This window comes from Papaver somniferum, chromosome 4 (genome assembly GCF_003573695.1).
Source record: "Papaver somniferum cultivar HN1 chromosome 4, ASM357369v1, whole genome shotgun sequence".
In the NCBI taxonomy this organism is placed as follows: domain Eukaryota; kingdom Viridiplantae; phylum Streptophyta; class Magnoliopsida; order Ranunculales; family Papaveraceae; genus Papaver; species Papaver somniferum.
The window spans coordinates 23,253,077-23,266,939 of record NC_039361.1 but is presented as its reverse complement, the minus strand read 5'-3'; the positions used below and the strand labels follow the sequence as shown (position 1 = coordinate 23,266,939).

Genomic DNA, 13,863 nt, shown 5'->3' with positions numbered 1-13,863 from the left:
TTTTTTTTTTTTTTGATTTTGCTTTTGTGCGTTTGTATGGGGATTTTTGTTTTCATGGGTCTGTGTTGGTCTTCTTTGTGGGGATTTTTGGGCCTTTTTGTTGTTTCTCTGTAAGGGTTCCGTAATAGGTTTGTGTCAATGTCAGATGGTTTCTATTCCAAGGTTTTTGTATAATATGTTGTAGTGGGTCTTGGTGGTACTGGTTTTTGGTAATGTTTTGTTGTTAGGTTTCATATGTGGGTTGTGTTTTTGTTCTTTTTGGGGATTCTTATATTAGGATTATTATGTTGGTGTTATATAAGCAAGGCATTCTCCCTATATAGCACCGAGTCCTTTTGGATAAAACCCCACACCTAACCTCAAGGTGGTCAAGTGTATAATGTTTGTGTTTTTTTCGATTAGAATCTTTATGTGTTGTTTTTTAATTACTCACATATATTTATTGAACTGCTTAGCTTTCACCCTAACTAGTTATTTATACTAAAATATCTTATAAAAAATAATATCTAAATATTTTGTCCTTTTGGATAAAACCCCACGCTTAACCTCAAGGTGGTCAACTGTATAAAGTTTGTGTTTTTTTCGATTACAGTCTTTATACGTGTTGTTTTTTTAATTACTCACATATGTTTACTGAAATGCTTAGCTTTCACCCTAACTAGTTATTTATACTAAAATATCTTGTAAAAAATAATATCTAAATATTTTATCGGTTTGTCCTGATAAACATGTGTTACTATAAGTATTTTCAAATAAAATGGATAAATTGGGAGAATCCAGCTTACAAGATCAGCTAGCACTCATTTGCAGCTAAATTTGTTGTAGCTAAGTTTCTTCTTAAAATGGCTATCTAGAAAGGTAGCATTCAAATTGTAGCTGAATGATCTTAAGGAAGCTTGGATAGAAGCGTCGTCTATTTCAAAAGTCAGAAGTTCTGAATTTGATGTCATAATTTTCAGATATTTTTATTTCTTCGATCTCTTTCGCAGTTGTTGTCTGTAAAACTGGCAAATAAAATTGCTGGGTTGGTGTATCTATCGGCCTTCAGGGATCTAGTTCTTATGGGTTCCGTACTGCATGATCGGTATACCATTGTCTTTTATCAACGGGAAAAATATCGTTCGGTCCATTTCCCACATCATTTTTGTCCTTTTAGAAATCATCTTTTCCATTTGGTTCATAATTATTTAAAAATACCAAATAGACAATAATACCCTTCTCTAACTGTTACCGTCATAAACACAATAACTCGCCTAAAACACGTTAACTTTCGTTCTCATTCAGTTTTTTCATTTTCCATTTTCAGAGAAAAACTACTTCGTCTTCTTATCTTCAAGAACCCATAGAACGAACGGAATCAACTCAAATCCACTAAAAACAATAAGGATCTTGATAATACCAGTCGAAATCTTTGGAATCTTCACAATCGAAAACAAATCAATCTTCAAAATCAGAAAACAAAACCTAAAAATCGTAAACCCTAGAAAATTAATAAAATCAAAGCCCTACAATGAGTAGAACGAGGAGGAAAATAGTAGTAGAATCATCTACAGACAAAGAAGTTTAAGAAACAAGCAACCAATTAGTTGTATATGAAGGAGTTAATCAAGTTGAAGAAGAACCAGTTTCAAAGAAATCAAAAGCAAAGAAACCAATGAAAGGTACAAAAAACCCTAATTCGAAGTACTAGAAGTTGATTTTTTATATTGAATGTTCATATGAATGCATATTCATCATGATTTCTGCTATCTGCATGTTGACTTCAGTTATATTCAGTTATATTGGTAGGATATATCTTGTCGGAGTTCATTTTGTTGAATGAAGTTGTATATCTATTTGATGAAGTTGTAAATCGCATATATATTGTCAGAGTTCATTCTTTAGAATGAAGGTGTATATCTGTTTGATGAATAATAAGTCTTTCTTTGACTGAGTTCATTTTGTACAATGAAACATATTTCTTCTTTGATGTTTGCTGGAAGTCTAGAAAAATTATAGATCTACATTTTACAGTTCATTATATAGAATGAACTTCATTTTATATAATGAAGTCCATTATCTAGATTCATTCTTGTGTTGGTTCTTCTTTGAAAGCCTCATTTTATTGAATGAACTTCGAACTGCTTGAGAGTTCACCCAGTATAATGAACTGAAGTGATGGTTCTTCTCCAGATACACTTTATCTTCTTTTATCAGCTAATATTTATGAAAGTAACCATTAATCTTTTTTTCATTTAGAAAAAATGTAGAAAAAAAGATAAAGTGTAACTTTGCTGGAGTCATTTCTCTTGCTGATAAGATTAAAGCACTAGAGGAAAAAGAGGCTTTGAATGAAGAACAGAGAAAGGCTTTGTATGGGAGTCCATTGGGGAATTTAGCCAAAGTATTTCTGGAAGAGGACATTGTTGCTACTGAATGGAATAAGTCAACACATGTTGTCCAAGTTCTCTGCAATGAAAAAACTGGTTCATTCCTGATACAAATGATGGTACGTTCATTTTCAAAGTAGAGGAGAAATGTAACACCCCGATTTTCGGGCCTAGATTCTATCCGAATCCATTGCCCGAAACCCCGAAATGCTACTTCGATATCATAGCTGAAGCCCGGCTACCAAGTCCAAGTTCACTAAGTAATTTATTTGAACTATTGTAACTAGCAGCGGAAACTCGGAAATTCATTTAGGAAATGTGATAGTTGACTTCACATGATTTTAAGGCCACCAAAAACAATACACATTTTGTTTTCAAATAAAAATATCAACAACGAATCATGAAACTGGAAAATGACTTAGGTGTATTCGTATAATTTTACCTTCTTCATAAAAGAATAATACTAATAGCCATCATAGAATAAACATTATTAACAATCAACTAGGCTAGATGCAGAATTTTACAAACTAATTAAGACTTCTTACATCTTAAAATATATTTAAGAATAAACTAACAATTAAAATATTAATAACTATTGTAATTAAAAGCCCGACATAATTTAATTTGCCACCGTAATTTTATTTCAAATTTACGCTTAAAAATAATTAAGATAACAAAATCACATATTATGTTATAATCACACGTGATGGACCGTCAAACGGCTGCCTACGTACCCAAAGAGATCAAGCACGACCGTAGTTCATCAAACAATAAGTTGAACATAAACTGGTCAAACGATTAAACCCATCGTGACCTGAGAAGCTTGTACAAACCATTAAAATATCGCTCGCCCTCTGGGAGCCTGCTCACACCTAGGGAAAATAAACATTAAAATAATTTGCTCGCCCTAGGGAGCCTTTTAAAATAAACACACAAAAATTCGCTTGCCTCAGAGAGCTCCACATGGGTCCAACAATCATATAGGAGGCAACAATCAACTCCTAATGAGCCCCATGCGGTTTAGGAAAAAACAACCATCCCAAAGATATCTCGTACCCTGTTAACCAGGAATATTTAGGGATTGCTTCCCAAGAACCCTCGTCCTAAATGCATAATCATATTCATAACAATGGCTTGCAATCAGTTCATATCAATAATATACCAACATATATTCAATAATTATGAAATCATACAAGTATAAATAAAATAAAAATAGAAATCAGTTCATTTTTTTGTTGCACTTACCTCGAATCCCCAGCAGGAAACCCAACAACGATACAAACTCACAACCTTAGCAACGTACACAAAAAAATAAATACTGTCTTCACTATCAAAACGATTATCTCTCCGTTCTATACCGGTTCAATTTGTTTTTCTTACAGGAACAAAATTCCTCCCCTAATCAGTAACATTAGAAGGAAATAGTAAAATTAGTTTCCTTTGCGGCAGAGGGAAAAGTCTCCTTATCGTGTTTTGGTATTCCTTTCTTCTCCCTTTTCTTTTTCTCCTCTTTTTTTTTTCTTTCCTCCCCTTTTCTATACAACCTACAATTTTGTTCCACCAAAGAGGAAACTTTCTGATATAAAGAACATAAGATTGAAAGAGAAAATCATTGAGTTGATTAAGAATAGAGGATCTACTGAAGATCTTGCAACCATGTTTGAACTCTTTGCCTTGTCTATTGTTTTTCTTACTACTGGTGATGGAGGTTCCATCCAAAACAAGTACCTAGCTTTCCTAAAGTCGATAAATAAAGTATCTTTGATGCATCTTATACACAAACATTTGATGGAAAGCTTGAGAAGAGGTTCTTCTGAAGGATGTTACCTTTACTTGTTGGTGAGATGAAAAACTCTTAGATACTTATTCCGAATTATGTTTCTTCATTTTGAAGTTTGATGTTTTGATGAATTGTTGTTGATAACTGACTAGTGTAATTCTTTTTTTTTTTTTTACATCCTTGGTTTACTGAGCATTCAAAGAAATTAACACTCATGTGGAAGGTGCAGAAAACAGTAGACTACCGTCCAAGGTTTGCAAGGTGGAATATCGATACCATTTGCAAACACTTAGAATTGAATGTTGATGATTTTGGAAAGGTAAAAAACTAGTTTAAGATGGTACTGTTATTCATTTTCACATATTTAACTATACTACTTTAAGATAAAACTGGGAATTCATTCCACAAAATGAACTCTGACTGTTAATGTCGATTTCTCTAACGTTGTAGTTCATTCCTTGTAATGAATTCCTACTATGAATGTTTAATGAGTATGCAATTGGGGGTTCATTGTGTGAATTGAACTCTAAAAAAATGTTGATAATATCTGATTATTTGAATTTTGTGTGTGCATCTATCAAAAAAATTCTTGCAAGAATATATTGATGCTGAAAACAAGCTACTGCAAAAGCAAAAAGCCAAGACAAAATCTGAGTTGCTTGAGGAAGAATTCATTCAAATGACCACTCATATAGAAAGTTTAAAAGCTACACATGTTCAAGAGATAGAGAATCTGAGAGGTAAACATGCTCAAGAGATAAAACAGTTGACAACGAAGCATGCTGAGGAGATGAGGAATCTTTTGTTAAAGCAGGAAGACCTTGAGCAATCACTTGCAGAAGCAACAACTTCAAAGACACTTTTTGAAAGAAATATGAAATGCCTTGTCTTAGACTTGGCTTCTAAGCAAACAAAAGTTGATTCATTGTTAGATACGGGTGGGAATATGTCCAAATTCATGACAGACCAAACATCAGAGTTCATGCGTACTCTTTTCATTGATGAGAACAAGAGTTCATTGTTGAGTGATCAAATAAATATTATATTGGATCAACCAGTGGATGAAGCCATGAAAGCTGGTGGAGGAAATTTGAATGCAAGTAGTACCAGATGATGTTGGAATGCAAGATGCTGCTAATGATATGGAAGTTGTTGGAGGAATTTGAATGCAAGATGTTGCTGTGGATGAAGGAATGCAAGTAGTACCAGATGATGTAAATGAAGGAATTGAGACTGATGATATGGAAGCTGCTGGAAGATCTGGTTCTGATAATATCTTTCCCGTCTTATCTGTTGGAAATCCTTCTATTGAAGTCGATGCAAGTGATATTCAGCAAAAGCTCCTTGATGAAATGACTGAAGAACAACTTCCTTCGTTTCCAACAAACAACATCCCAGTTCCTTTAAGTATGGATCAATGTGTGAACCTAATATATTATTTCTAGGACCTATTGGTATTTCCTACTTTATCAACTAGGAAAATCTTCAAAATTTGTAAATGACCTTTATAAAAATATTGCAACGGGTATTTTACCTTGATAAAAGTCTTCTCCCATTTGAGTTTGACCATGACTTCGATAACAAATTCTTGTTTGGAATTTCCAAAATAAACCTTTAATACTTGCACTCTACACACGACCTCGGAGTCCGATATCCAAACAAGCCCTCAATTGCTTTCGAGTGAGATTTTACAATTAAGCCTGCTCGTATCTTTCTTTCAGGCGCCCATATATAAAATCTCTTCAAAACCTTCATTTCAGCCTCAAGCTTTATTACATCTCTCTCGAATTCTTGATTTCTTGTTCTTGATGTGGCATTCATCTTTCTTCAATTTCATAGCTCTCGAATTTCCGGCAGATTAAGCATCTTAGTTCAGACACATCTCAAATTGCAGAGAATTTGTACAGTGATGGCGAACAAGAGGAAAAGCGTGATGATCGATGAAGATTACAAATCAGATGATGGTTCTCATCCATATCTACCTGCGGATGTAATACTTGAAAACGTTCTCACCAGATTATCAGCCAAAGATCTTGCTCGATTCGCTTCCGTCAGTAAGTTCTGGTACTATTCTATTGTTAATGACACTGGATTTGCTCTCTCTCACTTTGCGCGTCATCAGAATAGGAGAAATCTGTGTTTTAATCTTCTTAATGTGCCAAAAGAAGATGTTAATGATGGGATTCTAAGAAATTACTTCTTCAATTTGCAAAAAGATAATACTGTTTTTTATAATTTTGAATTGTTATTGCAAGTACATTCACTCGGCTCGATTGAACCAGTAGGTAATTGTAATGGTTTAGCTTGTTTTACAAAATGTCAGTGTTCAGATGCTTTTGAAGAAATGGTTGTCATTAATCCGCTTAAGAGGGAATCACTTACTCTCACCTGTGTAACACCTGAGATTGGGAGAGGAGGGGAATCTTTTGAGTATAAGTATTTGTGTCATGGTTTTGGTTTTGATTCATCGTCGCAAGTATACAAGATTGTAGTCATCTATACAACTTCAACAACAGCGGATGAACATGGGTTTATTTGTATGGTTGTTACATTGGGAGTTAGATCGTGGAGAAAGATTGTTACTAGTACTTGTGATATCTTGCCACCACCAGGTTGTTCTCCTTTTCCAAGTCAAATGGTGACAACAATGTGGGGAGATGATGATGATATATCAGCCACCATTTGTGGAGGTGATCTTTTATGGAGGATAAGTAATTATACTAGTGGTGGTGATGATGAGATGGAAATGTTGCTCTCTTTTGACATCCGCACCGAGAAAATTCAGTTCATTCAGCTCCCACCTGAATGTAATTCTGTGATTCATAACTTGGATACAGCCGAGGATAATTGTTATGAACTTCGTCATCATCTTCTGGAGTTTAAAGGATATCCTTGTGTTGCACGATCTGAAAAGACTTGGGTAGGAGAGAGAGCAGAATATCATTTTAAGGTTCACTTGTTTATATTGAAGGACAAGGTCAAGCAAATATGGATAGAGGAGGAGCCTTTCAATGTTAGGTTGAAGGAGGACGGTGTAAAGCTCGACAGTTTGTTACGAGATCCCTTTGATCGGTACTTTAACAAAACTTTACGTTCTGATAACCATAGGTCCCATTGTACACGTATGTGCAGTTTCTCTGATCAAGTGATGTTGTACTGGTTTGATGGGGGATGTCTTATATTCTACAATTTGCGAATGAACCATCATAACGTGGTAAAAGGCGCCAACCCTTGTACTGGGCGTGATCGCCGTGATATCTTTAATGCTAAGTTGAAAGGGATGGCCACGAACCCTGGTTCTGATAGTGATGATGTTCCTCATTGCCCCTGCATTGATTACCAGCTGCACGCACAGGTGGAAAACATCATTTCAGTAAAAACCTTCATTCCTAAAGGAGGAGAAGTTGGTGAATTTGATAATTACGAGGAATTTCAGCAGTTTCTAACAGACAAACAGCCAGTGGGGTGGGTGGCTACAGGAAGAAAATCACCAAAATGGTATGCTTTCATTTAGGTAGTCTTCTCCTATTGAGTTTAATCGAGAGTTATTATGTAGTTCATTAAACTTTTTTGCTGACGTTAAATAGAGAATGCAAGGTAATAGATTGTGTGTTCAAACCTGTTTTGAAGCTATGCACGTTGTTTAGTTATTTCGATGAAAGTGTTCACAAAGTACAGTATTCTGCTAGCTCAAATCATAGAATTTCTGTCTTTCCAACTTGAACGTCGAAACAATATAGCATATGGAATGTTTTTATTAACAAACTGAAAGAGTAGTAGTTGTACAAACTAAAAAAGATGATATCTCAGCAGTAAAGTTTTAAATGGAGGAATCACAATTCACCTGGGTTACTTATATTTCTTACCTTAAGATCTGAGATGCATAACTTTAGGCTGCTAACTTACATTTTTCATTTCTGTGTTATTCCTTATGACCAAAGTCTTGTTTTAGTGCTTGTAGCAGATTAGTTATTTCGATGAAAGTGTTCACCATGTTCTGTTTTCTGGGAGCTCAAATCATTGAATTTCTGTCTTTCCAACTTGAAGGTCGAAATGATATAACACATGGAATGTGTTTATTTACAAACTTAAAGAGTAGTCGTAGAAACTGAAAAAGATTGTATCTCAGTCGTAAAGTTTTAAATAGGGGAATCACATTTCACCTAGGTTATTTGCCTCATCCTTCTGTCAAGTGCAATATTATGGACCTGCAGCTAGTAGTTTCAATCAGTCCTTTTCAGCTCTCTCCATTTGAATTCACAGGCTTTGTTGTTTGAATGGGGTTTATTGGTCACACTTTTTTTCCATAAAAAAGTATTTTATTCCTGCAGTCACTATTTGCTAACCTTGATTTGTTTTTGGCGCCTAACAGGCCTTTGGAGCTTATGGTAGTATTTTGACTGCTTAGCTTGCACTTTCTGTCCCCAGATCATAAGTCATGGTATTTGTCCCCAAATCATATAGGTCATGGTATTTAAAATATAGGTCATGGTATTTAAAGTAGTGGTACATACATATTTTTTTATTTGGTAGGCTGTTAAAATATGTTTCTCTGATTACTCATATAGGATTGCTGCATTAGCGGGATAATCCTTAGGGTCCTCTGGTAGTTGCCACATCTGCACTGGACTAGATACCCAGGATTAATAGACCTTAAAGACATTAAAACATGGAGGTGTTACAGATGTTGCGAGTTTAGTGAAAATTGCATTACGGGGGAATCGTTTGTCTCTCAAACAACCCCTACTCTGATTTAGCAATACGAGGAAAGGATCGGGTAGTCAGAGGAAGGGATTTACACCCAGAAGGGGGAATAAGATTGATTCCAAAGTATTTAGCCATTTGTGCAAGGTCTGCAAGTTCCATTCGCGCTGCATCTATTCATCCCTTTGTTAATTCTTATGCAAGGGTCCTCTGGTAGTTGCCACATCTGCACTTGCAGCGGACTAGATACACAGGATTTGGATTCTTAATAGACATTAAAAACGGAGGTGTTACCGATGTTGCAAGTTTAGTGAAAATTGCATTGATGCAAGTTTATTGAAAATTGCATTGAGACAGATGACAGACGAATTTTGTCTCAAGCAATGGCTTGGTAAACTCAATCTCCCCACTCTGATTTACGAGGAAGGGATTGTGTAGGATAATCCTAAGGGTCCTCTGGTAGTTGTCACATCACTTGCACTCTCTTACTCATTTAGTGGGATAATCCTAAGGGTCCTCTGGTAGTTGTCACATCTGCACTTGCACTGAACTAGGTACACAGGATTGGATTTTTGGATTCTTAATAGACATTAAACATAGAGGTAAGTTTAGTGAAAATTGCATCTCTGAAGCAATGGCTCCATACTCTGACTTAGCAATACGAGGAAGGGATTTACACCCAGAAGGGGGAATAAGATTGATTTTAGCCATGGGAAAGCACCAAGGTCTGCAAGTTACTTAAAATATATATTGGTTTCACCGTTACACGAAAAGCAGGAAAAAATCGTTCTCATCTCATCTAATGAAATTGTAGATTCAATTGTAGAAGTTGATTTAAATTGACATTCGTTGGAAAACTGCAAAATTCGATAACTTAAAATCAGAGAATATAAAAATCCTACAGAGCATATTACTTTCAAGAATCAATCAACTACAACAAGTTTACTGTATTCCTCCCCAGAGATTGCCTTTTCCATCACTCTAATGGGTGTCAATTCACCAAGATCACCCTCAAGGAAAAGAGTCATTAAATTCTTCGAATACCCACTAAGCATTGCCACACCTTTCTGTTGACCCAACACAGGAGTTGATTCAGAGTCTCGAAGGTTCCAAAACACAATCTCCGGCACATTCATGTATCCCTTCTCCCTAAACTTTATCACCTGGTAATCAGTCTCCCATTCCTCAGCTGAAGCCGGGCTCGACTGATCGAGCCAACTGTAGCAACCCTTTTTTGAAGCCTGGTTGAACTCCATATCGCTAAACACAAAAAGCCGCTTAATCATATGGTCTTCCTTCAATTTGCCATCAACAGCCACTTGCAATATTTGGTCAAACACCTTCTGAAAATCTGTTGAATATCCCCAATCCATTCCTTTGATGAATTCTGTTTTCGATCTCAGATTGTCACCTTCAATCGTGTGGAATTGAGGATCATTGCTGAAGGTGATAAGTTTTCCTTTCCATGGTTCTTGACTCATCTCCGACACCAACAAACCAAGAGCTACAGCGACATCCATTGGTGTCCTGCTCATGCTACCAGACACATCCGCAATCGCAAGACAATCACTTAGCTTTCCAATCTTAGACATATCATCTACCATCCGTCTCCATTGCAGCTCCGCAACATTACTGTGTGCACACATTTCATCATCAAACACGTGTATATAGGAACAATACGTGGAGAGCATGCGGACAAAGTCATCAAAGCATGATGACATGTGCCCATAACCAAGATGCCCATCCCGCCGACGTTGGATCGTTGCCCGAGCAAATCTAAGGGCAGAAGTTAAAAGATGTTCCGGTAACACGATGTACTGCGGAGCACCAAATAACTCCCAAAGAGTTACTTTATCTCATCCCCAAAAGAAGCCAAGATCAACGATGGAGAGAAGATGTAATGACATAGACGCGACAGAGGCAGAGAACACTTGCCTGACACGAGCAGGCGCCTCAACTACCCGCATTAAACACTCTGAGCAGCATACGTGTCGATCAACCCGTGGAACGAACGAGGATGACTCTGCGTGATGAAGTTACGAACGAAGACCCCTGCGTGATGGACACAAAACACAAGAAGATAAGGTTCCAACGGCCTTCAGAGATGGGTCCCACACTCTAACCCTATAAATACCCCCTCTCCACCAAGAGTAAGGGGATCGAGAGGAGGGGGGAAGGAGAGAGAGAAAAGATTGTAAGTGTAAGTTAGTCCTTTACAATAGATAGACCAATGTAAACTACAAAGTCACTCGACTATCTTTGTAACCATCAAGTACATAGTGAAACAACAACCCCGTGGATGTAGGCCTTAGTGCTGAACCACGTAAATCTCGGTCTCATTTACACTTCAACACTTTATTTTTGTCTAACGCTTCATGAGTTTTACTTTTATGCTTCGTTTTCTTTATCTCCCCTTGCGTAAACGCCACTCGCAGTATTCTTAGATGAGGCTATGATAAACCCGAAGGTTTTGAGCCAAGGAATCAATGCCATTGTATTATCAGCACGAGTTGGTACCTAGAGTTTGAATATTGTTTGTGAACATATAGATGCCTACGTGATTTACGTGTTCGCAATTTGGCCCTAGAAACAGGGACTTCGTCCCGGTAAAAGATTTATCTTATCCTGTGATTTCATAATTAAATTAGCGTAAGATTGCTCTGCTTCATTATCTTTAACAGTATTTATCTTTTATTAACTTTTCCATGTTCAAAAACGCACCCGTTGTCTTCGGTACTACCGACAGTATCGTCGTTTACTGGTTAAAATATTTATTACTTAGATCCACGGATCTACATTTTTCTAGATCTCGTACGGACCTATCTTTCCGTTGGGCTTTCGTAAGTTTTCAAAGGATTTACGTGCAGTTTTAAAAGGGGTTTTCTCGCGTTTCCTCATACTTTCAATGAATCCGCACTTTTAATAAGAATTTAATCCATATACTTTTAACTCATGTTTGAATCAAATGGGCTACCCTAAGAGTTCTCTGTGGCCCTCGGGCAGTTTCTGTGGCCTTGGTTTGATAATCTTCCGCCAAACTCCATCCACTCCTACGACCAACTCGCAGAAAAGTTCTTAAGAACTTACATGTACAACAAGGCTGTTAATACTGGAATGGATAAGCTTTTTTCACTGGCAATCGGATATAAGGAAACCACGAGGGAATACACCAACAGATGGCACAAGGTCTGCCAAGCCATAGGAAGTGTGGACCCGGTGGTAAGTATCAACTACTACAAGTGGGGATTAGACCGAATGAGTCCACTCTTTGTTGAGATTCATGGAAGCGTGCCCAAGACAAAGGGGGATCTTCGAATAATTATTGAAAAACACGCTCGTCTTGAAGAAATCCAGCGTGAAAACCCGAGGGCGTACCCACAGAGAACTCACCGTACGAATTTCGCAGAACAAACCACTGGAACCAAAAGGAATTGCTCGGTGGAACGACCCCACGAAGATAGGAAAGAACGAAGGGACGAAAGGCGAAAAGACGATCGGAAGTTCGAAGATCAAGTTTACACAAAGCCCAATGCTAGTTATGCTCGGATCCTGCGAGAGGTCAAAGGAAGGGAAAATCTGGAATGGCCATGGTCTAAGGGAAAACAACCCCCAAGAACCGAGAAATCCAAAGATTATTGTGAATACCACTGTTTCAACGGGCACCAGACCGAAAAGTGTAAAAATCTCAAAATAATGATCCAGAAATTAATTGATGCGGGCGAGCTCAAACATTACATACGAAAGGATGTCGCATAGGATAGATCTAAACGAACCAAGCCAGTCCAACTTCCAGAAGGGAACCGCACAATCAACACCATCTCATGTTCTGAAACCGCAGGGCCCTCACTTACAACACAGATAGGAAAGAGGTTACGGAAGCAGTTCGAGGACCGATGCGAATTGTATAATATCGATGGGATAGAGGTGGACGAACATGAAGAGTGGATGGACTCACCTATTATCTTCGATGCTGAAGATATCGACGAAGATATGGAAGACCATAACGACCCCTTGGTCCTCACACTACCCGTGGCTGGATGTAACCATAAAAAGATCCTCATAGACGGGGGGAGCTCAGTGAACGTTCTATTCTACGATGCATTCAAACGAATGAAGATCCATGAAGAACAGCTAATGACCTCTTATTACACCATCTAAAGATTTAATGGAGCACCCAAGAATCCCTTGGGAGACATCATGTTACAGGTTGACGCTGGACCCATGAAAGTAGAAACACGGTTCAGCGTAGTAGACGCCCCGTCCCCCTACAATGCCATCATTGGACGAAAATGGTTACATAAACTCAAGGGGGTGGCGGCAACGTACTACCAATATCTCAGATTCCCTACACCTGAGGGAGTAATGGAAATCAAGGGAGATCGGGTCTCTGCAAGAGAGTGCCAAGCCACTCAGGATCGCATCAACAACGAACAAGAAAAACAACACAAAACCCGAAGACTTAAAAATAAAGAAGCTGCGAAAGAGAAGGCCATAGACCAGTTCCTCAAGGAAACTACAGGAAGGGATTTGACCAAAGATGATAATGTCCGGAACACAGAGACAAGTACTTCAGCAGCCAACGCTGGACAGAAACATACCAAGTAACAATTAAAGAACGCCCCAGTCCACGGGGATCCGAAGCCGGTTTTCACGCCAGTAGAACCCGTAAAAGAAATCAACATAGGAACGGAGGAAAACCCGAAGATGATCAAAGTAGGGACCATAATGGACGAAAAGAGAGAAGATTCCCTGACCAAGTTACTTAAAGAATACACAGATGTATTCGCCTGGAAATTAGGAGATATGCCTGGGATTGACCCAAAAATAATCCAACATGAGCTGCGCATCAAACCAGGCACGCCACCTTTCAGACAGAAAATAAGAAAAGTCGCGCCGGAATATCATAAGGCAGTGGAAAAAGAACTTCGAAAACTACTAGACGCAGGTTTCATCAAGGAGGTCAAGTACCCTACGTGGATCTCCAATATGGTCGTCGTTCCTAAGAAAAAT

General features: G+C 37.8%; 2 protein-coding genes across 2 annotated transcripts in view; one reads left to right on the top strand and one right to left on the bottom strand.

The window, feature by feature from the left end:
- The first annotated feature begins 5,939 nt into the window (after nucleotides 1–5,939).
- Nucleotides 5,940–8,591, top strand: LOC113273616. Its single transcript, XM_026523273.1, has 2 exons — nucleotides 5,940–7,647; nucleotides 8,522–8,591. The coding sequence occupies exons 1-2, from the start codon at nucleotides 6,059–6,061 to the stop codon at nucleotides 8,547–8,549; spliced, it is 1,617 nt and encodes a 538-aa protein (XP_026379058.1). The 5' UTR covers nucleotides 5,940–6,058; the 3' UTR covers nucleotides 8,550–8,591.
- A 1,185-nt stretch (nucleotides 8,592–9,776) lies between these two features.
- The window catches only part of LOC113273615, a 23,057-nt gene continuing 18,970 nt past the window's right edge, over nucleotides 9,777–13,863 (bottom strand). The window contains exons 3-4 of the mRNA XM_026523272.1: nucleotides 12,240–12,268; nucleotides 9,777–10,485 (exon numbers count right to left, since the gene is read on the bottom strand). Of these exons, the coding sequence (XP_026379057.1) occupies nucleotides 9,777–10,485; nucleotides 12,240–12,268 (738 nt within the window). The remainder of the gene's footprint in view (nucleotides 10,486–12,239; nucleotides 12,269–13,863) is intronic.